Source organism: Motacilla alba, chromosome 6 (genome assembly GCF_015832195.1).
Source record: "Motacilla alba alba isolate MOTALB_02 chromosome 6, Motacilla_alba_V1.0_pri, whole genome shotgun sequence".
Taxonomy (NCBI): domain Eukaryota; kingdom Metazoa; phylum Chordata; class Aves; order Passeriformes; family Motacillidae; genus Motacilla; species Motacilla alba.
This window is the reverse complement of record NC_052021.1, coordinates 33,713,901-33,741,807: the sequence shown is the minus strand read 5'-3', so window position 1 is coordinate 33,741,807 and position 27,907 is coordinate 33,713,901. Positions and strand designations below refer to the sequence as shown.

At 44.8% G+C, this 27,907-nt stretch overlaps 1 protein-coding gene across 1 annotated transcript in view; it reads right to left on the bottom strand.

Annotated features, from left to right (window-relative positions):
- Positions 1–691: 691 nt before the first annotated feature.
- Positions 692–27,907, bottom strand: part of DOCK1 (dedicator of cytokinesis 1) — a 273,464-nt gene continuing 246,248 nt past the window's right edge. The window contains exons 48-52 of the mRNA XM_038141075.1: positions 26,394–26,539; positions 21,848–22,046; positions 17,213–17,366; positions 12,810–12,955; positions 692–3,672 (exon numbers count right to left, since the gene is read on the bottom strand). Coding sequence (XP_037997003.1) covers positions 3,577–3,672; positions 12,810–12,955; positions 17,213–17,366; positions 21,848–22,046; positions 26,394–26,539 — 741 coding nt within the window. The 3' untranslated portion in view covers positions 692–3,576. The remainder of the gene's footprint in view (positions 3,673–12,809; positions 12,956–17,212; positions 17,367–21,847; positions 22,047–26,393; positions 26,540–27,907) is intronic.

Sequence of the window (27,907 nt, the reverse complement as noted above, 5' to 3'; positions counted from 1 at the left end):
ACTTCAATACAAGACTTACAGAATTAGAGTTGTAATGCATTATTGATTGACTATGGCTATCTGATTGACTGCAGCCAAGAATCCTTCCCTGCCTGCTCCTCTTGAGTGGAGATTACAGGAACAAAACAAAGAGGGAATTGCAGGATGAGATCCAAGAGTAAATCCTGAGACACTCCAGGAGCTGGTTTTACAGCAAGGAAAAGTGTGTTTGTTTGATCCAAAGTGACACCGTGCTTTAAGGCAAAAAAAATGAGAATATGTAATTGACCACAGGAGCCACTTTTTATGAGAAGGGCAATTTTTCTGCTTCTGTAACAGCAGTGTTGTTTTACTGCTGTGTAAAGTCACTTCTGCTTGGAACTTGCATCGTGTAGCAGGTACCTGAGGTGGAAAATATTACATAAAACTCATCTCTTTTCTGAAGCATTCACTTAGAGATAGCCAAGCCATCATTTTGGGCATGGACAGCACACAGGGATGGATGTTCTTAGTGCTGAGGTGTGTTTTAGCTCCAACCTGCAGGGACAACCACAACAGCACAATAAAAGATTTCAGTTTTCTCATGAGCTCCCCTCCTAAACTGTCCTGAAAAAAAGGAAAGTGTATACACAGCCTTCTACATAATGCAGTAGCTCCCAAAATTCTGCAGCGAGGACCAAAAATACCCAGGGAATGTATTCATTTCCTCAGACAAGCTTTTAAAATAATAGTTTATTTTTTTGAGTCAGTGGTATATTTAAAAACAATCTACTGTAAGAGTAAAAAGATTGTAGATAATAAAAAAACCCAAAGTGTGATGACAATAAAAAACCACTAGAATATAAAGTTAGTTTCCTTCCTCCCTCCCAAAGCCCCACCCCATCAGTCTGATATTTCTCAGAGCTTAATACCTGGAAAAAAAACCACCTTTTGTCTTTTCTTTACACTTTCAGCAATTAGGAAATTAAGAATACGTAAAGCATTCTTTGCAGGCACATTAATCATTGTGACGTGAAAAGCAGGCACCATAAAAATTAAAACATTCTAAAAACCATCATATATACAAACACTGTACAGAATGATGGCACAAGGACAAAGTGATTCCGCTCAGTTCATCCTAATCCAACACGAAATATTACACAATAGAGAAAGGAAAAAGCTCTCCCCGTTTCTGTACTCAACATTTAGGTTCAGAATGACCAGGAGTCTCCTCTCTGCTCTCTGTTTTCTCTGCCATATCCTCGTGCTGTTGGCAGCTCCGAGGCTGCCTTGTTTCCCCCCTCATGGACACCCAGCAGGTCCCAGTGAATGGCACTGGCAGTGGGTGATCAGCAGTGGCTGATTTTACAGAGCCCATTAATCGCAGATTATCCTCAGCTGGGAGGGACCCAGAGGGATCATCAATCCAGCTCTCATCCCTGCACAGACACCCCAAAATCCCCACCCTGGAGCACTGTCCAACCTCTCCTGGAGCTCTGGCAGCCTCAGGGCCATGTCCATTCCCTGGGGAGCCTGGGCAGTGCCAGCACCCGCTGGGGGAAGAACTTTTCCCTAAATCCAACCTAAACCCCCTGGCCCAGCTCCAGCCATTCCCTGGGTCCTGTCCCTGATTGTGACAATGGAGGATTCAGTTCCTGCCCCTGCAGCTCCCTCAGGAGGATGCTGCTGACCCACCAAGGTCTGCCCTCAGTCTCCTCTCCTCCAGCTGAACACTCCAAGTGCCCTCAGCTGCTCCTCACACGGCTTCTCCTCAAGGCCCTTCCCCTTGAACACTCCCTAACAGTTTAATGTCTTTTTTAGACTTGTACCAGCCTGGTGTCACCCCAGTCACTGTCACCTTTTGTGGCCCACCCCTGAGCCAGCTGCTCACCCATCCCATGATGTGTTCCTCCAGCTGTAGGATGGACATTTTGTCCAGAAGGATCTCATGGGAGACAGTATCAAAAGCTTTGCAGAAGTCCAAAAAGATTCCATCTCCTGGCTTTCCTGGATCAGCCAGCTGGGTTACCCTGCTGTAGAAGGCAAATTGGGTTCCACGAGCAGGACTTTCTATCACGGAGCTGTGCTGGCTGTGACCTGTGACTTCACTGTCCTCCAGGTGTTTTCCAGGACCTCCCAGAATAATCTTCTCCATTATTTTACTGGGCTTGTAGTTTCCGGAGTCCTCCTTCCTGCCCTTTTTGAAAATCAGGACAACATTCCTCAGCTTCCACTCAGCTGGGACCTCTCTGGATTCCCCAGAGAGGAAAAATCATCAGGAGGGGTTTTATGATGACATCAGCAGCTCTTTGAGGATTCTGGATGAATCCCATCAGGGCCATAGATTTGCAGGGGTTCAGTTGGGGCTGCAGATCCTGCAGTTTCAGGCTGACTGGGAGTTGATCGTTGTCACAGTCAAGATCCTCCAGCTCAGGGCCCTGGGACCCTCTTGGTCTGTGACCCACGTTGAAGACACAAAGGATGTGTTAAGCACCTCTGCCTTGTCCCTGTCCCTGTTTGTGAGGTGCCCATCCCCACCCTAGAATGGGCTGATGATATTTTTACACTGCCTTTTGCCATTGATATATTTGGAAAAAAACTCTCTTTTTTTGTCCCCAACAGTTCTGGCAGCTCCAACTCCAGCTGAGCTTTGACCACAGGAGTTTTCTCCCTGTAGTGGGGAGCTGCAGCTCTGTGTTGTTCCCATGCCCCCGACCTTGCTTCCACTGGCACACACCTTCCTTTTCCAGCTGATATCCAAGAGGAGATCCCTGTTCAGCCAAGCCAGCTCTGCTTGACTTCCAACATTTGGGAATTGCTGCTCCTGTGCCCTTGGGAGGTGATATTTAAAAAGGGACCAGCACTGATGGACCCCAGCACCTGCAAGAACATTTTCCCAGGGGACCTTAAAAATTCCCTAAGCAGCCTCATGGTCAGAGGGGAGGTTTTGCTGGCACTTTTCCTCCTCTCACCAGAGGTTTTAAACTCGATGGCATCGTGGTCACTGTGGCCAAGACAGCCCCAAATCCCCACTTTGCTCGTTGCAATCAGGTTGTTTGCAACACAGACCAATTTCACAAATCAGTGGTGTCTGATTTTTAACCCTGGGCTAAAATCCCTGTTATTCAGGGAAATCCTACAGCAGCTTCACCTCACTGGGAAACCTCCTCTTGCCCTGAATTCCATGTGAATATTGTCATTGATTCCTATATACACTGAGATTAGGTACAAAAGCTCTGCTCATTTGAAACTCCAGAGGTACCCAAAATCTTTAGGTACAACATTTCCAGCTCTCACTTTAATCTCCATTTGGCTCTGTGCCTGGCGCTATCCAGAAGCAGGGAGAAGGTTTAGGAAGAGGGTTCTGTCAGTTGATGGAGTTCCCAGTCTCAAGTAGAAATCCAGATTTCTTTCAAGTTATGGGAAGGAATGGTCCCAAAAACAAGGGGATGTAGTGTTGGGTCCGACACACGGCGAGAAATGGATTTCTTACGGAGTTACCATTGCACTAAATGTTAGATACTGCACACCTGAATGAGGTAAACATTATAGACCATAAAATACTTAGGGAAATGAATTGTTACAGCTTGATCTTTGGAAAAAAACCCACTTCCTTCTTCACTGGACAATCCCAGAGTCAACAGACGTTTGCTTCCGCGTCGTCTTGGGAGGCGGCGGCGGCGGAGTCTTGCTGGGCAGAGGAGGAGGCAGGTGCTGGAAAAAACCAATTTGGGCAGGTCACGTTAGGAATGAATGGAATTTTGCAACATTTTTGAGTTGCAACATCTCTAAGTGCAAGAGGCAGCAGGTGAGTCTGGAACCCTCTGGCTCACAAAAACCTCTCCCTGCAGAATTTGCTGTGAACACAGAACGCTCTCAGCCATTACTTTTAAATATAACTTTGACTTTTGACAGTGAAAAAAAAATCTCTCAAGAGTTCAGGATTAATTAGCTCAATATTTAAGGGAAAAATCTTTTGAAAGCACTGGAGAAGTTTATAATTCCCCACTTTATATCATGATAGGATATTGATTTCTTGGTCTGTATCGATTGCCCTCAGCCTCTAGGCACTCAGAGCTTAAAAGCCAAGCTGAAGCAATGGCTTCATTGCTTTTCCATTATGTTTTGGATTTTGCACAGTTAGAACAGAAATATTTAAACAAAAAAACAAAAAAAGAAACAATTTAAAATCATTTAGAGACATAAGTAACTCACAATTTACTATTACACACAGAGTTATAATTAAAATATTCCAAACATGAATGCAGAACGTTCAAATATACGTATTTTAAATCACTTTACATATCTCACAACAGAAGAGCATCCCCAGTCAGAATCACCAGCTAATTGAACAAATTAAAAAAAGCCATTATGGAAATTAAGACCTTTTTTCCCTAACATTGAAACATAGAAGTGATAAAATCTGTTGCAGAAAGAGCTGGAGAACACAGCAGTCTGCAGGCAGGTTTTCCCAGATTTTGGCTGTGCAGGCAGCACAGGTTTCCCAGAGGCTGTGCTGCAGTGTCACAGCTCATCAACTCTGCTCTGGCTTTGTTTTTCCTTATGATTCTCCCCCACTCCCCAGTCAGGGCCTTTGTTTTCCTCCAAGGCCAGGGATGCTTTCCCAGCTGTTTGCTCCTGTCCTGCCTCCCCCAGCCCAGCACCAGCTGCTGGCTGCACACAGGCACAGCCTGAGGAGCACCAGCTCTGCCCAAATTCCTTGGCCACCTCTGCAAGAACAGCCCAAGCCTCAGTGCTGGACAGAATTCCTGATGGTTTGTCAGGACCAGGAAGATCCTGGTATCTAAACAAATGAGAAACCCCATGGAAGTGCACAGAACCAAAACATCTTTTTCAAGGATGCTGTCCCAAAAAGGAGAGAGGTCCAGGGTGATGCCAGGACACCTCAGCCCCTCCTCTGCTCAGAGCAGCTCCTGATGCTCCTGCAATCTCATGACTAGGAGTTTTCAGAGATGAGTAAGAGCAGAAGAAAAACAACCTTTAAGGTATCTAAAACAACCTTTAAGGTAACTAAATATGCTCTCCCAAGCAGGTTTGAAGCCAGCGTGGAGTTACACATCTGAGATTTCACCAGGCAGTTTTACTGATCACAGACTAAGGAGACAGCTAGGAATGCAACCTGGCTGAGCAAGGCAGGCTGGATCTTTGCTGGAATCTCTTTCCTGTATCCTGCCTGGAGAGCACCACTTTCCACTCCATTTTACACCTTTCCTCATTCCTCCCAGGCAAAGGAAGAGGGATCCCAGACCACCACGAGAGAGCCGTGCCCTGAGCTTGTCTCTCCATTTCCCAGCCCCTCCAGCAGCACCACTGCTCTTTCTGCCTGTTCTCAGCCTCCCCCTTGGCTTCAGAATGCTCTCTGGCACTCTGGAAATCCACTGGGTTTGATCTGCTGCTGAGGGAGAATCTCTGAACCAAGAGCGAGGCGCCGGACCAGGGCGCCAGGCTGGAAAGCTGCACTTCCCTGCCTGCCTGGAAAAGAGGCACCCACCCCTGGCACTGGGGACAGGGGGCAGTGGTGGCCTTGGCAGTGCTGGGGGAACACTGGCTGGCATGATTTTAGTGGCCTTTCCCACCCTAAGGGATGCCATGATTCCCCACAGCAGGCTCCAAACGGGCGCTGCTTGTTCGTGACTTCCAGTGGGACACGATGATCTCTGAGTCAGAAAAGTCAACAGATTAATATGACAGGCAGATAAAATAAGAATTTAATTTTTTTACTACATGCAAAACGGAAGATTTTGTTTGGTTTTTAATTAAAATGCCACTGCTGATCTGCCTCTGAAGTGTTACAGCCAGAACCATTAAATATTTCTTCTACCTGAGCAAATCCACTCTTAACTTGGCATGTTAACTCCTGAATTCCTGCTAAGGCATCTGAATAAATGTCAGTTGGGATCTGAAGATTCCAAAACCTTTGAAAACTTGCTTAATTACAGTCCTGTATCCAGGCAAGGGCTCTGGGAAAGCTCTGGGAAATGCTGGTGGTCTGCAGAACATGAACATCTCATGGAGCTGACATTCCCTTCTAACTCCATAAACCATGTGCCCCTCAAAAACACAGCACAAAATATTAAACTTTCCTCCCTGCTTTGCTCTCTTTAACTTCATATTCATCACCAGCAAAAAAAAAAACCCAACTCTGCTGATAGCATCATTTGTGCAAATCCATTTTGAATTTAAATAACACTCTATTGGCAATAATTCTCAATTCAATTAGATCAAAGGCATTTCTCAACCAAATGAGCCCCTTCATATTGATCAGAGAACAATCAAATCAGCCCTGAAAACCTGGTTCTGAAAAGCAGAGACAATGCAAATACAATGAGAAGAAGCTAAATATATATGCTATAAATAACAAGCTCAAAACCTACCCGAGCTCAGATTCTGCAAGCAAATTAGGCAGAAAGAAATAGCAGAGATAGGTAGATAATTATTATAATTGAATTTACAATTTCCATTAGAAAGTCGGATAAATTTAGCACATGTTCATTTATATAATAAGCTCCCAATGAATATATTAAGTAGGATGTGTAATGCTGGTTGGGGTGACACTGGTGGGAATTTTGCAAGACAAAACATTCCATTATGGAGCTGGGGCAATTCCAAAGCACCACTCCCAGGGCTGATCCATCCTCCCTTTTATCCAGGACAGAAGAAATTCAACCACATTTCCCCCCTCCCTTTAACACCACACTCACAAAAACCATTATCAGGCTTATAAAGTTCATCTGTGCTGTGCTTCCCCTTAGAAACTCTGCCATAAAAATAGAGTTTGCCTTGATTTGGTGTTTAATTAAGACTCTCTTTGCCGAGTTGGTGTTTATATCTCGGTGGTTAATTGTGAACCTGACTTTTCCCTTTCCTTCCTGACAAATTGACAGAGGCTGCTGCTTCACATCCCAACCTATTTTGGGCAGAACCCTTGACTCAGGGGTACCTCAGGGGAAGCAGAAACCTTATGTAAAAGGCACATCTGCAACACAGAAACAATCTGTTCCTTCTGCTTCAGACATGAAATTGCTCCCATTTGTTTGCTGGGTTTTTTTTTTTTTTTCCTTTCCCTGATACAGAAAAGAATCAAGTTTAAAAACATTTGTCTGTCTTCTCTTACAGAGAGATATAAACTGCACTACACCAGGCGTGTTCAAGATGTAGTAAAAATCAATTACAGAAGATGAGAAAATGCTTTCTTTAAATTTCTTTTTTGCTACTCTCAAGCAGCAAAATGAGAGATGAGTTGTTTCTCGTTCATAGAATACTGTTAAAAGAAACAACTACCAAAAAAATCAAACTGGATTTGATTCTCCAAAAGGGTCCTTGTGGCACTGCACGAGATTTTTTCCTGTGCAAGGAACTCTCTGAAATTCAATGGCCATCGATAGGACACGCTCTGGAGATCCAGTGAGAAGCACTTTGGTTGGAAGGATTAAGGGATTTAATTAGGTCAGAAGCAGCAGAAATGGGATGTAAATAGACCATCAGCCACCCAGGACTGTGAAAATGCTTTCAGACACTGAGTTGCTCCTTCAGCACGGAGCTGAGATGCCTGACAACAACGTGGTTATTTCATATCTGCCATGAAAAATAACACTGGAGTGTGAGGCTCTGGCAGAGTAACTCTCCAGCAGGGAGAACAGCCCAACTCCACTAATGGCAGCCAAATTACAGACAGTTTAAGCTAATTGGCTGTTTGACCCAGGGAGCGAAGTTCTGTGCAAAATCCAGCAGGTAACTGATGGGAAATGACTGTTTAGCCCCTGGTTCATCCATCATCTATTAGAGTCTCATTTGACTCTGTGGCACAGCCATTACCTGCCCTTGCTGGAGAGCCCTGGGGTCAGGGAGAGGAACTGGAGGAGCTCTCCTGCAGAGATGTGTGTCCCCACCCCTGCCCCTCACAGGGAACAGAGAAATGCCTCAAAAAGGGCAACATGGAATTGCTCCAGGTCAGAATCCCAGATCAAAGGGGCTCCTTTGCTCCTGAGCCAGGCTGGGATACCTGGAGGGCTCACCTGGAGAGGAGCAGCTCCAGGGAGAGCTCAGAGCCCTTACAGGGCCTGAAGGGGCTCCAGGAGAGCTGGAGAGGAGCTGGGGACAAGGCATGGAGGGACAGGGCACAGGGAATGGCTGTAAGCTGTCAGTGGGTAGGTTTAGATGGGATTTTGGGAATAAGGAATTGTTCCCTGTGAGGGTGGGCAAGCCCTGGCACAGGGTGCCCAGAGCAGCTGGGGCTGCCCCTGGATCCCTGGCAGTGCCCCAGGCCAGGCTGGACACTGGGGCTGGAGCACCTGGGACAGTGGGAGGTGTCCCTGCCATGGCAGGGATGGCACTGGGGGGGATTTAAGGTCCCTTGTAACCCACGCTGATGACTCTGTGGACTTCCCCCTTGATTTCTGGCAGGCCCTGCTCCTGTGGGGGACAATGGCAGTGGATGAGGGCAGAGCTGGACCTGTCACGGCCCTACACCCCTCAGGCAGGGAGGACCTGGCTCCTGGAGTGTGACAGCTCCGCTGGAGCACAGCTAAGGCCACTTTCCCTCTGTGGAGCCCCATTTCTCCACAGGAACACCATCAGTATTCCTGCCCTCACTGGATGACACTCGAGTTCCCCAGTGCTGCCTCCCCGTTCCAGTCTGTGCACAAACAGACTCAGGAGTGATGAGCAAAACCCTCAGAATCAGCTTTAGACTCCAGACTGACCCTGCATTCCTCACTGAAGGCCAGGTCCTGCAAGAGAGATAAACCAGCACACCAGCATGGCCCAAACCATGGCCTGATCCCGTGTGGAGAGCAGGACATGGCCACTGAATCAAGGGACACATCACATGTCTGGGCAGACAGCAGGAAGGACAACGCAGGTTTCACTCCAAATCCTGTAAAAAGCAGTGGCAGTCCATTGACTTGGAGACTTATTAAAAAGTAAACTAATTTTTCAGAAACTCTTTGCTCGGCAACATCTTAACCCACTGAAGAGTGAGGGACTGGCACAGGAGGAAAGGCTTGCAAGGTTTCCCATCCCCAGCAGGCAAAAATAATGATCAGATGGCAAATAAACCCTGTATTTTAATTTGTTTTTTTTTCTTCTGGGCACATTGTCCAAATGCTCCTGGAGCTCTGGCAGCCCTGGGGCTGTGCCCATTCCCTGGGGAGCCTGGGCAGTGCCAGCACCCTCTGGGGGAAGAACCTTTCCTTAGATCCAACCTAAACCTCCCCATGACACAGCTCCAGCCACCCCCTGGCCCCTGTCCCTGCTCACTGCCAGCAGAGATCAGAGAGGAGCTGCAGGCTGCTACTGCAACCCCTCAAGTTGTGCTCCCTAATTCCCTGCTCCTCCATGGTTCCAGCTGCGTTTCCAGCCTCCCTCTCCCTGTCCACATGAGGACAACGCATTTGCTGAAGCCTTTAAGGTCAGTTTTTGCTCACTGCAGCTGCTACAAGAGAGAATTCCCAGCACTGCAGCACCTGCATTGCAACTCATGAGGAATCCCCCTGGCTTGGGCCTTCTGCGTGTTGGATGTGAATGTATCATCCAGTTTTACCCCAATGAGCAAGCAGAATAATCCCCACACAGCAGAGTCAGCCCCAGGCTGTTCTGCTCCTCAGGCTTCAGCCATCCCCACATTCCACCTGGGCTGGATTGATGGAGTTGTTCCCATCCCAAGCATTACCCCATGCTTAGGAAGTGTTATAGCCAATATTAGCAACCCAAGTGCTCCTTTATCTATTTTCTTTGAGCTCCCTCCCTGCTCTGAATACAAAGCAGGAGGTTGATTTGTATGCAAGGGTGAGGATGAACCCATAAAGAATGATAAGTGCCTAAAGGAATCCCTTGATGTAATAATAATCCTTGCAGGAGTCGTAGATTTCTCTCTTTTTTTTTATGTTCCCATATATTATTAAGGACATTTTTAGCAGAACAAATCGCAGGGAGCAAGAAAATATCTACAAAGGTCTCAGAATTAACAAGGAGTAAGGGACAATCAGGAAATGACAATGAGGTGATCATCTGGATTAAAGACTTGAGGTAGACCAAGGTAACACTGGACTCCGAATATCTGAGATTGCTGTCTCAAAAATGACATTACTGCCTGCGGTTTGACTTGGAGCATCTGATCCCTCTCTGGCTGCCTGCTTTTAGTTCACTACAGCACTTTTCCTGCCTTTCATAACCCATTGCAAGACAACCAGAGTGAAAAACACAATCATTCCTCACACAAGGAGATATTTCCAGTTTAAAAGCTACTCAGATAATCTTATCTCTAATAGGTTTTACTGATTTTTCTTCACTGATACAACGGCAGTGTAATTTAAAAGATGATCAGTTTACCAGGCAGAGAATTATCCAGTTATGAATTATGGAGCTATTTGACCCATGAAACATAAGTCATTAAAACTGTGGAGTGGGATTTAATCACAGCAGCAATGAGAATTTACCCATCTGATCTTTCATGTCCAGCACTACTCATTTTCTTGATGTTCTTTAAAAGGCTCCTTCCTACCAGCCTGATGAAATAAAGGCACAGAGTGATTGTTATAAGATTAGAAACCTTCTCCAAAATCAATTCTAAACCTAATACAGAATCACAGAATCTGCTGAGGTGGAGGGGACACACAAGGATCAGCGAGTGCCACTCCTGGCCCTGCACAGGACAGGTGGCTCTGGGACACACCTGCTTTAGATCCCAGGATCTCCCAGGCTTTGAAACCACATTCCATGGTCTTGGAAAGATTATAAAAACACAGATGCTGAAGAAAATTGTGGGCAGTTAGATAAGAAGATGTAGCTTGTATCTGATTGCATTTCTGAGCTATTAAATCCTGATGCCCTTCAACACCAGATGTTAAAAAACGGGCTCTGTTCCTACAGAGACAAAATGGAGTAAAAAAATGAGAGGAGCCTGAGCAATCAAGACTGGAAAGAGCAAAAATATTAAGAGCTGAATAAAACTTTGCAAAAAACCACGGGAGCATATTGGCACTGTATTTCTGAACTCCTATTTAATGATGTGGAAATGCTGCTTGTGACAGGTACAGGAGCTGCACAAGGTCACAGAGCAAATCAGGCCGAGTTATCTCCAGGGGTGGGCTCCCAAAACCACCATTTGGGAGTCATACAGTAACTAAAACCATCTATCCCCAGAGTGGAAACCCCTTCCAAAAGCCTCACCAGTCAGGAAACAAACCCCTGGCTGCCAGGATTTTATTTCTTACCACTGTTTAATGTTTTTAGCTAAAATCTGAACTCATCTTAGCAATCCTGAGCTACTACCACAGCCTAAACCTTGCAGTACATCACACAAAATGAATTTACAACTCCGGAGTTTATGCAGGAAGGAGATGAAGAAATGTGAATCCTGATGTGAATTTCTCAGCTTTCTTCCTGGGGATGGATTCCTCAGACAAACCTCCTGGCAGCCCTGCTGTACATTCTGTAATTTTCCACTTAGAGGGCTGTGTTCAGGACAAATGAGAGCTGGCCCCTGGGACACATGCTGGGGAAAGGGGTTATAAGGTTAGAAGTGCAGGAAAGTTTGATGGAAATGAGAGGGAAAGTGAAAATATTGACTAAAATGATCCAGCCATGGGGAACAACTATGGAAGAGAGGCTTGGAACAGAGAATTTTTCAGTATATGGAAATAAAGAGTAAAACATGGTGTTTTGAATATCTCTATTTTCACTCCTGAAGTTACTTCTATACCTGTATTTTTATTTTACCATTCAGCCTGAAATGGTAAAACAATTTAGAAAAAGGTGGTTCCTGCAACAACAAAGGCACAATTTTAACCATGGAAAGGTGGACTCGTGCACTGGGACAATCTGTGTTAAACACAACTATTCCCAGGGTCAAACCAAGCTCCTGCCTGACTCCTCCTCTGCTGAGATTTCTGCCACCATGAAATTTGCTGGAAATCAAGTTACTCCACAGAATTTTGCTGGAATGGTGAACATCAGAGGAATCCTGGATGAGACCTCTGCAAACAAAAAAGGGATCACTTCTGCTGGGATGTTTCCCACTGAACAGCTCGGTCAAAATTTGACATTTCAGAGTCAAAGAAAACTTGTGACCTCGTGGGGTCTCGCTGCCCTACCCTGATTTGATTGGTAATAAATTCAATTAATTTCCCAAAGTCGAGCCTGTTTTGAGGGCAAGGGGTGAGTGATCTCTCCCTGTCCTTATCTCAACCCATGAGACTTTCATTGTATTTTCTCTGCCTGCCCAGCTGAGGAGGGGAGTGATGGAACATCTTTGGTGGGCACCAGCCAGGATCAACCCTCCACACCCCTTTAAATTTATTTTTTTTGCCCATAAAGAAACTAAAAAACATTTCTCAAAAGTGCCGCTTTAAAGAGAAGGACCACATTATTTTTAAAAGCTTCCAGCTACAGGAAACAAAGCTGAAAAAGTGAATTTTCCTCAGAAAGCTGCAAGCCCTGTTGGTGATGAAGAGTTTCTGAGCTCCTTGCCTCAAAGGGGACACGAGTTTGCCTCAAGGAAATAAATGAGTGGTGACTGAACGTTGGCAGAGCGGAGCTCCAGGAAGGGAAGGTGGCAGGTTCATGTTTTATTTCCTTCCCTGACACAGGACTGAAAGGCTTTAAATCCAATTTGCTGCTCCTGCTGGTTAAAGCCCAACAAACCTGACAACATCTGCCTTGGAATCGCCCAGAATGAAGCCAACTTTCCTTCAGGTTCTGCTGGTCCCTCACCCTCCTGGCGCTGCAGAGCCCTCTGGATCAGCTGGTGGCTGCAGGAGCAGGATCTCACCTCCCCTGGGATGGCTCAGGGAACAAGGAACTGCAGAAGGGATCATTCTCTGGGGACTCACCCGTTGGTGGGCAGGGGGGGACGTGGTGGGGCTGATCAAGTCCTGGCTCTCCATGAGGTTCCCGTAGTCGGCCGTGCTTCCTTTGAGGGGCAGAGGAGGGGGAACGTCGGGGATGTCGGAGCTGGACATCCCATTCAGCTCCAGATCTGCAAAAACCAACACTGGTTAACCCTGCCAGCAGCTGAAGCCCACAGTTCCACAAAGGTTTGGGTTGGGAGGGACCTCGTGGATCACCCAGTCACGGGTGATGGACTCCCACTGTCACCTTCCACTATCCCAAGCCCTGTCCAACCTGGCTTTGGACCCACTTTAAAATGCCCTCAAAATACTTGAACAACCCCCTGTTTTTAATAAAACATAATTTCTGTTTGATGTTTCCCACTAAAATATTCATAGCTTAGAAAATATAATTTCCTCACCTTCAAGCTCGCCTTGTACATTAAAACACAATAAAAGTTTTGCAAAGTGCACGAAGAAAATATAATCTGGCTAAGTTTTATTGACTTTCTCCCATTAAAATCAAAGTTGCCTGTTAATAAAATGCACAAATGAAAGCCTGGAATGAAGTACATCTCACTCCAAAACTTTCAGGCTCCAGGTAACTATAACAAATGAGCAGCCATTAGTTGTTGAGTAAATAAAATCATGCACGAGAAAGTACCAAACATTTATTATTCCTGTGTGCTGGGTAGAAAAATTCCCTTTTCTTAGCAGATAAATCCTCCCAGGTATGTGCTGGAGAGGCAAATAGCCTGAGGGACAATAAAGTTTATTGAGGCCTGAGTGATACATAGGTTTTTGGGGAGAAATCCCCCCACGGTGTATTTCAGGGTAATTCAGTAATTTTAATAGAGTCATTTTAATTCAGTCATTTTAATAAAACCCACTGCGATCTCTACGAGATAAGAAACTGAAATGATTTGTTTATAAATGAGGGAATTTTATTTAGGAAAAAAAAAGGTGATTTCTATTTTATTTTACTGGGGTGATTTGTGAAACAAGAGAGGACTTATTTATGCAGATGTTTTTATTGCAAAGCTCATATCAATATTTTATTAAAAGTGTGATTTTATTGTTCTCTAAAATGGCCTCTCACAACACAATTTAACTCTAAGGTGGCTCTATTGATTTGTCACTGAAAACTGTAATTTCACTCCTCATCCTTCCACCTGAACTCTTGACTACATGGAAAAAAAAGGTTATTTTCCATCCTGGGACTCCACATTTTCAGTGGCTTCCTCTCCAATAGGCTGAAAATGTTGTTTGTCCACCAGGACCTGAATTTCTCATTGCTTTTCCCATTGCTCCTGTTTTTCATCCTCCCCTTTCTACAGAGAGGATTTCTCCGTTCCCCAGACATTCCTCAGAGTTTTCTTTCTGGACCTCCATGAGAATCTCCTTCTTCATGGAACTGAACTGCAGCAGGAAAACCACATTGTGCATTTGTAACTAAAGATTGATGCTGGGAATGAACTTCCCTGTCCATTCTGGATGAATTCCCCATCCATTCTAAAGAACTCAGGAATCTGAGACCTTTAATGTCACAAAACAACTCCTTGGCACAGGTCCTGCACAGCTCCCCCACGACTAAACATCTGTATCTCAGCTAAATATATTGATATCTGAATTTTTGGTTGGTTTTTCCATGCAGTTTAGGATAATACAGGGCAACATTTGGGAAATGGCATTTTCTTTTGTGTGTTCAGTTAGAGCTCCAGCAAAACCTGGAGTGCTGCCTCAGAAACAGAAACCTTTCATATTTACCAGAAATAACCCACATTTTTAGGCCTCTCTGTAGACATTCCTTGGGAAACGGAGTGGAATAACACACCATTTCCCAAAAATAAAGTAAATTTAACTCCCCTGAACACTTCAGCTTTGCATTCTATGAGATATTTTTTCAACTAACACGATTTCATTTCTTTCATGATAAAACTTCTGACTTCACCTAAGCCAAGGTGCTCCCAAGAGGATGGTGAGACCCATTTTGTTAGGAATAACCCAAACCCTTTGTTTTTTTAAACAAATCCTTGGAAGATCCATGGAAAAGCAAGTTTTCAGGAAACATCTGAGGAATGTTTTCAGCAGAACTGGAGAGGTGTGGAGGCAACTCTGCCTGAAGAACCTGGATGGAACCCAACTGTCCTTGCAGTTGTGTCCTGCTCTGCTTCTTCCCCTTCCCCTACATCCCCCAGCTCCTGCTCCAGCTGGAATTTCCTGCAGCCTGTCTGTGGCACCTTCCCAACCTCATCCTGATGAAGGATCCAAATGAATAAATCCCTGCAAATGTGGGCAGAGCATTTCCACCCACGGGAAGAGCTTATAAAATACACGAGCGACACGTTTGCATTTATCTGGCAACTGTTTAGTGGAACAGCAAGATTCTATCCTGAGAAACAATGATTTGATCTTTCCCAGAATTCACTGAAATCCAGGGAACATCTACCCTGCAGCAGGTATTGAACAAATCCAGGAATTCTCAGTGTTGTCCCAAGAAAATCTATTTGCTGCAGATCTGTTGCTTTCCTCAGCTGAACTAAACCCCCCCAAGATGGTCACTAAAATAATTATCCCAAAGTTCTGGTGTGCTCCCATTATTGAGGGAAATTCATCATTCAGGGTGGTTTGTCAGGTGAGTGTGCTCTGAATATTTGCTCCTTGCTGGACAGATCTTGGAGCTGGCAAAGAACCAGTTAAGGGATCCTTTTTTCATCTTACCCTAATGATCACATTTTACACTCCCTTCTCCTCAAGTGCCAGCTAACAGGCAGCCAGGATTGCTTAGCAACCCATTAACTGCTTTTAGCCAATTTGGGCTCTGAAGGAACTTCTTTATCCTTGGAATTCCTAAAAAAATTATCACTGTAATTCCTGAAATGATTCTAGACTGGTGCAATAAGCTGATCCTATTTTATGGAACACCCATCAATCTCTAGCACAAAAAGTATTCCCAGAAATAATATTCTCTGGTAACTTCCTGTATTTTTTCAAAAAGTGAAATCAAAATAAGTGTTAATAAAATGTACATATGAACAAAAAATCCGATTAAAATATCTTTTGCAGGAATATATATCCTCTAGTTCTCTGTGTTCCCAGTTTGTAGCATACTGGTAGGTTTTGGCTATAAAATTGTAAAGGAAGGTGAGAGCTACAAGTTCATTGTAATCAAAATATTTGCTTTGGGTGTCTGACTGTTTGAGAGAAAAAATTTTGAAGTACCAAAACCAGTAAATAAAGCAGTGACCTTGATGGAACAAGAGTTTTTTTCTGAAGACTGATCATCTCTTCTCCTTCTTACTAACACTGAACTCCTGACCACTGGAGTAGGATTTGGGGACATGTATAAAAAAGATATTTTTTTTTTTTCTTTTGTGTCACATGCTGGCAGCTGCAAACTCTGAATAACAGGTTTTGGGAAAGAGCAGTGGGAAAGAAATAGGTGTTGGATTACACCCAGTTCTGCAATAGGCTTTGCTGTTGAAGCAAACAGATGATACTTTACAGAAAAGCTGAGTGATAGATGTCAATGTCAAACAAAAACTACTTCAAAAAGCCTGACCTTTATTTTCCCTTCTGCTTTTTACTCACAATATATCAAAAGAGAAGATTTTTTTAACATGCAATTACAAAAAATATTGCTTTTTAAGCCTTTATGCTCCAAAACACTCAATATGGGATCAAGTACAACAGGAATTTTTGACAGTTACTCTTCACCTAATTAATTGTTAATGATTACTTGAAAAGAAACTGTTTCAGTGCAATGATTCTGCTTGCTTTTGTAAAACACTGAATTAATTTTTTCTGGCAAAGGTAAGAGGTTAAGTAATACTGATGCCTTGTTCAGGCTGCCCTGGAACAGAGGCTGGGCAGAGCTACAGAATAAAGCAGGGATTTATTCAAGGATCTCCTCCATGGATCCACCTTGGGCAGCACAAGAGCCCAGCCAGGGCTGCACCCAAGATGAACCCAAATGGTCCCAAAATGCACGAGCGCTCCCGGGGTCTCTCCCTTGGCTCAGCTCTGCTCCATTTGCACCTTGCAGTTCATTGTCCCGTTCCAGCTTTAGCCCAGGCACTCCCACCCTGCTTGTTTTTCTCTCTCCAGCCCACGCTGTTTGTGCTCCTGGGCTGAGCTTTGGATCATTTGTCCTTGGTGCCCAGCTGGAGCAGGAATTGTTTTGTGTCCCTGCTCTGTGCAGAGAGCTCAGCATCCCCTAATGTCAAGCCAGCCCCACACACTGAAGCAGCTCAGGATGTGAAAAATATAAAAACTAAAACCCGAGGCATCAACACCTGGTGCAAGAAATACCCTGGTGATGGCGAAACTCAAACCAGGGTGTGAAGAAATGCTCAGGACGTCCATTTCCACACTAAAGAGGAGTTTATTTCAGAGAGAAGACTTACTGGGCTGGATGCTGAAGGCGAGTTTGGTCCGAGGGGTGATGGGGGGTGGGGTCAGCTGGGAGCTGGGCGGTGCCGGGGACACGGAGAACCGCCGCTCGCTGGACATCACGTTCAGCACCTGGCTCTTGGGTCTCTGCGGCCTCAGGGGGCTGATCTGGGGGACAGAACCAGGAAGGGGGGCAAGGAATGCAGAGAAATGAGTGTCAGAGATGGAATTGCCAGGGTTTGGTGCTCTACAGGGTGACAGCAGCGCTAACAGACAATATTGCTGAGTCCCAGCTTCAGGGTCTTCCCTCCTCCCAGCCTGGTCTGGTTTCCTGAGCTAATTCCCCAAACACTTGTTTAGTAATACCTGAGGAACTCTGGAGTCTCACACCACATTATACAGCACTCAAAAGCTTTATTTTTTCTCAGACAGATCTACTTTCCTGGTAAAATTTACCTCTTTAACCATTTAACGAGGTTTCTGCTTCCCACATCCTTTCAAGTGTATTTTTAGTAGAATGGGTAAGCTAAGCAACCACTTTTTCAGGGGCAGATAATTATAAAAAAGCAACTAAAGAAAACACGTTAATTGGCGAAGGAAACATGCCAGAATCAAGAGAAAAACCAACTGGAGGCAGGTCCCAAGTTAACCCACTCTTCATCAAACTCTCTTTTGATGAAGACATCATCTGCCCAGAAACACCTTGGTGGCTCCTGACTGTACTTATATTTCATTCACTGAGATATCTCTTTTTTTTATTCCTCTGGCTGCTTCATAATCCATTCAAATTTTCCATCAGGAACCCTCAAAAGATATTTGTAATCTGATGGGCAACTTATGCTTTAGTTAAGGCAATTCTTTTTACTGAGTTTAATTCTGAGCTCTACTGATTTCCCCATTCACCACCCCCGTATTAACAGGAATCATAGTGAAAAAAATGAAGCTTTTATTTCAAACAGATCCCAGAAAATGGAGCAGCAGCCTGAAGTTAAAAGGGGAATTACTCCAAGGTGCTGCAGTGGGACAAAATAGAAAGTGCCAGCAGCAATCCAGGCTTTTTCAAAGGATTTTGTCATTTCCCAATGTTTGGATTTTTATGAAGTACGTTGGGAAGGAGGAATCTGAAATTTTCTTTTCAGAAAACAAACCCTAAAAGGCTTTGCATCGAAGATTGTGCCTGTGAGACCCTTCTACAACAAATGAATGACCAGAAAGTATGGACCTTTCTTTGGAAAGTTCATCAAGACCTCAGGGTGACCCCTAAGAAATTGTTTTGATGCTAAAAATAAAATTCTAGAGATTCCAAAGGTTTCTGCTTTCCACATCCTTTCAAGTGTATTTGCAGTAGAATGGATAAGCTAAGCAACCCCTTTTTCAGGGGCAGATTATTATAAAAAAGCAACTAAGGAAAACAGATTAATTGGTGACGGAAACACACCAGAATCAAGAGAAAAACCAACTGGAGGCAGGTCCCCAAGTTAACCCTGTAATTACTTAAATAAATAATGTGAAATAAATGTGAACTTCTCCTGTGATTGACAACTTGGGCCTCCTCTGAAAGCTCCACACAAATCCCAGATCTGCTGAGGAATATGAGCTCTTGGGAGGCCACCAATCCATAATGAAGCCATTGCTAATTTTTCCTGGTCTAGCCAAGGGCAGATCAATGGTGAGTGATGCTAGACACCAGCAAATCAATAAAACACAGCCTGTTCTTCTGATTTCCAGCAGCAGCCTCCCAGCGCTCTGCTAACTACCTGGCCTCAGAGCAGGGTTTGCCCTCAGCTCCTGGGATCAAAGCACAACAAGGACAATTTATGCTGAAGAAGTTGATGTGATACTTAAAAGAAGATAATAAATCTGTAGGAAACGATGAAGATATTACTGATATCTTCACATACTCAAGTGCTTGATTTATCTTTGTTGTTTTATGTAATTAAGGCCTGGGGTTTGATCAGTCAATAAATTCATGGTGAGTGCAGTGAAATTTGGGGAAGAGTATTTAAACCATTCAATTAAACAGACTCTGAATGCTTCTGTTCCATGCAAACCTAAAAGCACCATGAAATAATTCTGCAGTTTGAGAATTTCCCCATGGTGATAAATTAGATTGGAAAAAAGAAGATTCCACAGAAACCTGCAAACACTGATTTCTTTACACAACATCATTATTGGGAAGAGCAGCAGGAGCTCTGCAGAGATGGGGATGGCCACTGGCATTTCTCTCACTTGATTTTCTCTGGAAATTTGTCTTCTGCTCTAAAATCGCCAAATATTTCAGAAGTCAGAACTAAGAATCTGTTAAAAAAAATCACCAAATAACTGAAATGTTTTAATTGAATGAGTGACAGCACAACGAGCTGTAAAATTCTCAGCACAATGAACCCAGTATCTGTAATAAAAAAATTAGTAACTAAAAGTATTAATTACTAAAATGTCACTTTAGAAACTTTTTGAAGTTTAATTTCCATTTCTAGACAAATCTGTACTCCCAGCTTTTCTTTTTAAAAAAACCCAATCCTTATTTTTTTTCTTCACCACTTTTAATCCAGCAAACTTTCTCCTTCCAAGTTCTTAATGCAGGAAAAAGCAAAATGTCTTTTTCTTCATACAGCACGGTGGTAGAAGTGCTTTGGGAGTAATTTCAGCATAAAAAGGGAACTTGCACATGACTGTTGAACACAGGGAAAGCTGAATTCCTACCAAATTCCCCTTCACATCATTAACAGGGGATGCCTCCAGCATGCAAAAATTTTAAGACAAATTTTATCTTTAAACTCATCCTTGATATTATCTGTTCAAAATTCCAGATGACAGCAGTGGGAATTGGGCAAGCACTCGTGTAAACTGATCTCAAAAGAGTTTCTTCTGCTTCACCTAAAAATGAACCCCACTCACACCAAACGTTCCAAATTGACTCAGTCGCCTTGGAGCTCACCAAGGCTTCTGCAGAGGCTGAGAAGGGAGAGTTTTTCTCTCAACAGCAAACTCCTTTTCATATTATTGATCTGTGGACTTGAAGAAGCTCAAAATAACTGTAAGTAACCAGTTCTGACATTTAATTTCCCTCCCTCTCCATAACCAGGGGAACACTGCTCACACCAGTCAGCCACTGAAAGCTCCTGACTGGGAAGACTGGAAGAACTTGAGTCAAACCATGTTGGGCTTTGCTGATTTGTGCTCCTCAGATGCCAAATGGGAATATGCCCTGAGGGATTATCTTGTCCTCCTTTCCAGCTAGAATTTGCATTTTTCCTGTCACAAACAAGCTTTTCCAATGTCCAAGACCTCTGAGAGCTGAAGTGACCTCGCAGTGACACCAGCCAGCTGCCCAGCATCCTTGGATGCCTCCCAACTGCTCCAGCTGACTCAGCTGCCCTGAAATTCCATTTCCTTCTTCTGTGACATCCCACCAGCTCTGCTGGTCCATTTGGGATCTGGGAGATGCCAGTGGAAGTCCTGCCATGGTGATCCCAGTCCTCAATCAGTCAAAACACAACTGCTGCAAGGTGCAAAGAGAAATGCATGGCAGCAAAATCCTGAGGCGTGGAAATCTGTGCAGGAGGAATCTCCATTTAACCAAAGCAAGGCTCATGCAAAATTTACTGAAGTCAATTGGAAAAACTCATTGGTTTCAAAGGTGAAAAGCCTAAAACCCTCAGACGGAAATTTACTGGAGTTTCTGACTGGGCACATCAAACACAAGAACTCTGACTTTTCAGGCTGTCCCAAGACATGTGTGAGAGATTAACTCATCTCTGAGTGAAAAAGGAGGGCAAAATCCAGAAAACGGAGGAAGTGTGGCTGAACATGTAAATATCTTCCTACAAATACCAAACAGAAAGAACTAAAGGATCCAGTTATCACAGCTGAGAGAGAAATCGTTTCAAAATCTAGTGTCAAGGATACAGCACCCACAAGACTCTGCTGAGTGCAAAGCTGGCTCTACAAGTACTTGTGCAGATCCTGAAAAGAGCATTCCATTTATTTCTGGGAGGCAGTTTTAAACTCTTGGCCTCCAAACAGGTGTCCAGGCAGAGATTTGGAGGTCACAGTCAGTTCACACTCTCCCTGCTCCAGCTTTAGACATCCCTGCTTTCAATTTCCCAGCTCCAACTTCATGGGTTACCTAAGCCTTGAGGACAGTTCCAGTGAATTAAATCTAAGCCAAGAAGAGAGGGTTTAAGGGAGATATGCCCTGGTTTTAATATCCTTACACACAGGAACCGTTCAGGATTTTCTGCTCCAAACAGCCCTTCAAGGACACACAATCACTGATGGAATGACCTTGGAATGTCCCACCAAACACTATCCTGCAGTGAAACGTGGGCAAATCCATCCCAATCTACTGGGCAGCAGCAGTTCCAAAGGCTGCTGGGATGGCAGCATTCATTTCAGCGATGCTGTGCCATCTGCTCCTTTATCAGTCACCCAGAGCTCTGGGTGAAGATTTTCAGAGGATCTTTTCCCCACTGTAAATCAAATCTGTATTTTTGATTCATTAGCATGTATATTAACACTGTGGTGTATTCCCTCAGAGTTATTTCTGGCCTACAAAGGAACTAAAAGGTAAAAATCAACATTTTGATTTCAAAAGAGAGAGAACATGGCTCAGAATTAGATAAAGCTTTCCTTGCTAATAAAGTTACCGTTTCTGAAAGGATCACTGCTTCAGCCTGCTGCAGAGAAATATCAGTAGATTTAAATTCTTTATCAAATATCTCTTGATGCTTGCTGTTCCTCTTCTCCTTCTTCTTTTCCTTTTTATCTTTATCTAGGTCATCCTTGTCCAATTTATCTTGCGACCTAGAATGCATCTTTTTTGGCAGGAGGGGCTCCAGCACGAACCTAAGGAAAAATGTTGTTGCTCAGATCAATAAAACGCTGTTTTCAAAACAACTAATTTTTATTTACGTACTTCCCAAAGTCTCGCTCGAGTTAATGAGGCTTTGCTAATCCAGGAAAACTCATTAGAGGGAGAAGGAGGGGGCAGAAGGTCACGCAATCATAATTGTCTTATAATAAAAATTACTGCAGGACTGCTGGAGAAGCAGAGCTGCAGATTTCCCTGCTCTGCAGTAAATTTATTGGCTTCTGGCTGCACAAACTCCTGAATATCACATAAAAAATGGGTTTCTCATCCAGCACTGCCACTCTGCATACTGTGGCACCTGGCAACTCCAGTCCCACCCCCCGCCATGGACAGGGACACCTTCCACTATCCCAGGTGCTCCAACCTTGGACACCTCCAGGGATGGAGCACTCTTGGCTAGACAAAGTATTTTATGATTTATTTTATATTGTAAATGAAAAACACCACTAAGATCACACCTAGACAAAGTCACGCTGGCGGATTCTAAGACTATCTCAAACCACTGCGTTACAAAACCAAAACCAAACCAAAACTTCCCAACGAAGGACATTTTCAGCCCTGGAAAAGCATTTCCCATGCCATGGGGTGCATGCAGGTACAGGGCACAGCCTTTGCTGTGAAATTTCAGAGTATTCATATTTCAGACAATGTGCACTGACATTGTCCCAATCCCCACCATTAGCAGCAATACCCAGCAGCAATATCTCGAATTATTGTTATTTTTTGTTGCTGTTTCAATTCTACATCAGCTCCTTTGATGGGAAGATGCTCCAAGCAGCACCTGCAACAGCAGCCCCTGAGACATTTCCCAAACCCTGAATCCCATGGGTTGGGAACAAACCCACGAGTTTATTCTTCCCATTTTACAGACAGGGAAAAGGGAAGGCAACAATTTGCCCAGGGTCACAAAGAACTTCAGCGACAGAGCCCAGAGCAGAGCCCAGCTCTCCCAACACCAGGGCTTTTCAGGAACCTGAGCTGTGTATTTTGGGCTGGGCGGTGCCAGCACCTCTGAGGCCAACTGCAAATTCACAAGAGGAATTTCCATCCTTCAGACAATGATTAATTGCTTCCCTTCCAAGCACTGTATTAGGACTATTAATTATTTGGATTATTAATGTATCTGTGTTAAAATGGGTCAGCACACTGTGCTCCAGCTAGAAGCACTTTGGGACTGCCAAGAGCTGAGAAATCCCACTGGACCCCAGGATCCTCCTGCTTCCAACCACTGAGTGCAAGTGCTCAATTTGTATTTCTAAGTCCCATCTCAAGCAGGGAATAAACCCAAGGTCCTTTTTTGAAGTCAGTTTTATTCACACACAGAGCTGGGAGTTGTAAAACACATCCTGTGTCAAAGTCTGCTTTGAGTCTTTGCCGTTTAAAAGCTCCAGAGCAGGAGCTGGAAATGGCAGTAAATAAAAACTGGGTGATTTGGATAAGGCACTCCTTTAGCTTCACGTTTAATTGTGTTTTAGCTTTGTCTCTATTCTCAAATTTAATTTATGAAGAGACATGGAAAGACAAGAGGAGAACTGACCATAAACCCCGCCAACTACAGCAGGAACAGGAGGAAACCTCTGCCAGGGGAGCAGTGCCAAACCACCCACAGGATTTTACAGCCACCTGAATTTTTGAGGTATTTCATATTATTTATATCTGATGATTTTTCTTCTCCTCCTCCTGATCAAACAAATGAGGGGTATTTTCAGTGACAAGAGTTGTTCATTCTATTTTCCTGTACTGCCCTGGGCTCAGAGCAGGAGCTGAGCTGCAGCGTGGTCTTAGTGGGACCTTTGTGAAGATACACCCTGAGGAGACTCAGATCCTCAAAAACTGCCACGTGACACCTCCCACAACACAGCTGAGAGGGGAACCTGAAGGAAATAATACCCAGTGACAAAGTAAAATACATTTAAAGATTTTGAAGGGAAAACCAGAAAGAGGCAGGGAAATAATCAATATTTTTCTTCTGAGATACAACAAAGTTGCTCACTTCCTTGGGATGGTTGTCCTGCCTAAGTTCCAGCAAGACAACTTTGTTCAGAATTAGTCAAAACTCAGGATCTCTGCTGTCCCACATGTACAGCAATGTGTGAAAGCACTCCAGAGTGCAGGGGAATGAGAGCTGAGCTGTGCCCTGTCCACAGCTCCTCCCAGTGACTAAATAAACTCTTTGTAATCGAGGCAAGCATCCTGTTGGTCTTTAGGAGCTGGATTTAATTTTACTTGATGCCTTTAGTTTCTAGCCAGGAATTAACTCCCCTCTGAATGTGCACAGGAGTTTCCAGCACATCCCTGTAAATCAGCAGCCCTTCAGAAGGCCTTAAAAAAAACTGCTGCCTTGGTCAAATATTGCATTTCTGGATTACAGGGGTGCCTGAGGGGAGGAAGAGAGAGAAGGGACTTCTGAGGCTGCATGGAAAGCCCAGACAGCAAACAGATTATTTTGTTCTTTGAGGGATGTGACTGTGAGACAGGGCTTATCAACAGAATTCCCAGTTCTCATGTGAAATATCTTGATAAGTCTTGAAGTACAATCTTGCCATAAGCAGCTTTTCCTCTGGCAGCCAGAGTGAGCAGCAGTGATTGAGCAGTCAGGTAATCCTGCCCTGAGCTCCTGGGACAGGGCTGGCTGCACACACGGCCTGCAGAGCATCCCTCACACACCTGTGATACGCTAAAAAGGGGGAACTGATCTCTCTTTGGGGTTTTTTGGTGTTGTTTGAATGCTTAGAGGGCACAAAAAGAGCATTGTATTTATCTAGGTTAGAGAAGAAGAGACCTTGAGAGAAAAGTCTCTGTAGGTTGGGGGGTTTTAGCCAATATTAGGCTGTGACTTAAAAAAATCATGGAATGCTTTGGGATGGAAGGGACCTTAAGACTCATCCAGTTTCAGGGGCAGGGACACCTCCCCCTGTCCCAGGTGCTCCAGCCCCAATGCCCAGCCTGGCCTTGGGCACTGCCAGGGATCCAGGGGCAGCCCCAGCTGCTCTGGGAATTCTATCCCAGCCCCTCCCCACCCTCACAGCCAAAAATTCCATCCATCCCTGCTCTCTGGCAGTGGGAGCCATTCCCTGTGTTCTGTCCCTCCAGGCCTTGTCCCAGGTCCCTCTCCTGTGAAAGAGGTTTTTCAGTGACTTCTGTGAGCCAGGAGAAGTTTGATCCATGTTTTCCCCTGAAAGAATTCCCTACCAAGGTTGTTGACACAGAAACCAAGAAAGAAAGAAGATAAACAAGAGAAACCTGCAACTCTATTCCAGTGAGCACTTTTTGTTTGTCTTTCCTGACCAACGAGTAAAGTGTAAACTTAGGAGTTTTGTAAGAATGTATAAAAAGCATGCAGGGGACAGTAAAAACAGTTTGAAGCCTTCTGAAAATGGAGTGTGCTGCTTTGGATTGTCTCCATCTCAACTACAACATCCTCCAGCTCTCCTGGAGCCCCTTTAGGTGCTGGAAGAGGCTCTGAGCTCTCCCTGGATTTTCCCTTCTCCAACTGAACACCCCCAGCCCTCCCAGCTGTTTCCAGCTCCAAGATCTGGGAATGCCACCCACCTCAAGCCCCAGGGAGCATCAGGGACAATCCCTGGCTGAGGATTCCTCACCCCAGGGTGCTTCAGGGACAATCCCTGGCTGAGAATCCCTCACTCACCCACCCCAGAGTGCTTCAGGGACAATCCCTGGCTGAGGATTCCTCACCCCAGGGTGCTTCAGGGACAATCCCTGGCTGAGGATTCCTCACCCCAGGGAGCTTCAGGGACAATCCCTGGCTGGGAATCCCAATCCCAGGGTGCTTCAGGGACAATCCCTGGCTGGGGATCCCTCACTCACCCACCCCAGGGTGCTTCAGGGACAATCCCTGGCTGGGATCCCCACTCACCCACCCCAGGGTGCTTCAGGGACAATCCCTGGCTGGGGATCCCTCACTCACCCACCCCAGGGTGCTTCAGGGACAATCCCTGGCTGGGAATCCCCACTCACCCACCCCAGGGAGCATCAGGGACAATCCCTGGCTGGGATCCCCACTCACCCACCCCAGGGTGCTTCAGGGACAATCCCTGGCTGGGGATCCCTCACTCACCCACCCCAGGGTGCTTCAGGGACAATCCCTGGCTGGGAATCCCCACTCACCCACCCCAGGGAGCATCAGGGACAATCCCTGGCTGGGGATCCCTCACTCACCCCCTCCAGGGAGCATCAGGGACAATCCCTGGCTGAGGATTCCTCACCCCAGGGTGCTTCAGGGACAATCCCTGGCTGAGAATCCCTCACTCACCCACCCCAGGGTGCTTCAGGGACAATCCCTGGCTGGGATCCCCACTCACCCGTCGGAGCCGGGCCGGGAGGGAGTGCTGTCCGAGGAGAGGGAGGACACGGAGGCCACGGAGAGGGGCCGGGATGACGAGGGCATGGTGAAGGAGCGCACCATGGAGCGGGGCCGGCTGCCCCGCCGCTCCTCCAGGCCCGACAGCTGCAGCCAAGAAAGCCAGATGTTACTGCTGGATCCCAAAAAATACAATATCTATTGTAAAAAGCAGGCAACCCCGACGAAGGGGAGAAATGATGCACCTGACTCCATTGATATCAGAAGGTTAATTAATGACTTTATTATGGTATATTATTCTATATTACATTACATCTAAACTGAGCCTGCCCAAGCACTCAACTCAACCCAGCTGCACAGGATCTCGTGCCTGTCAGCCCACAGTCCTGACACACACAGCTGGATTCCACTGGCCCATGAATCAAAACACCCCCAATTCCCTTCAGGAAAACAATCTCCCACGATGCAATCCACTCGTGGACAACAAGAGGAGCAGCAACTGAGATAAGAATTGGTTCTTTCTTTCTCTGAGGTTCAGAGAATGTGAATCTCAGAAATATCCTTGGGAAGTTGTGCCTTGCTTTTCTCTGTGAAGAGAAATGCAGCTACAAATATTCACGTGCCAAAGGGAATGGGGGAAGGCTCTGTGGATTTTCTTCCAGGTAGAGTTTGGTAGCATTAATGAATTAATAACCAATACCTCCAGTTACCAACAAAGAAACAGGTTCTAAAGGAAATGCACCCAAAGGACTAGAAAAAATATTTAGGTCCTCACAGGCAGATGTATAATTTGAAGCATATTCCAAGAATTCCTTTGTTCCAATGGTATTTCCATGCTTTTTTTTACATCTTGCCTTTAAAAGACAATCTTTTTACATATAATTTTTTAATCCATCTCTGCCATCATTGTGACTGCCCTGTCAATATATTTTAATGAAACTGACTTCATAAAAAAACCCCAAAAACCCAAAGTAAAAACCCACAAAGAGAAACTTTATGTTGAAAATATCAGGAGAGCCAATTTACAGAGTCACACCAGGTTAAGAAGAAAATATATGAAAGTTTTGGTTTCGTTTCAGACAATTTCAGAGTTCTGAATATTTCTCCAAGCTTTGTTAGTCATTAATAACTGATATATGCATAAAATAATTGAACTCTTGCAGTCAACAAATAAGAATCTCATGCTGTTTAATTACAGGTATATTTTCCACCCTGTCAACTACTGGTAAATTGGCCTTGTACAAGGAAGACAGAAGAGATAAAACTCCATCAATCCTGAAAACTCTTACTGGTGGGTAGAGTGAAATTGGAGAGATAACACCACTTTCCAGTCATCTCCTTGATGATGTAAATGGATATTCCTGAAGTGACTGACATGCAGGTATCATTAATGTTAATTACTTCTGTTCTCCCTGGGAATAAATTACTGTTTGAACTTTTCCCTGAGTATATAAATTCATAAGATGGGATTTGAAGGACCACAAACAGAACATCAGCTAAAGGATACCACAAAGG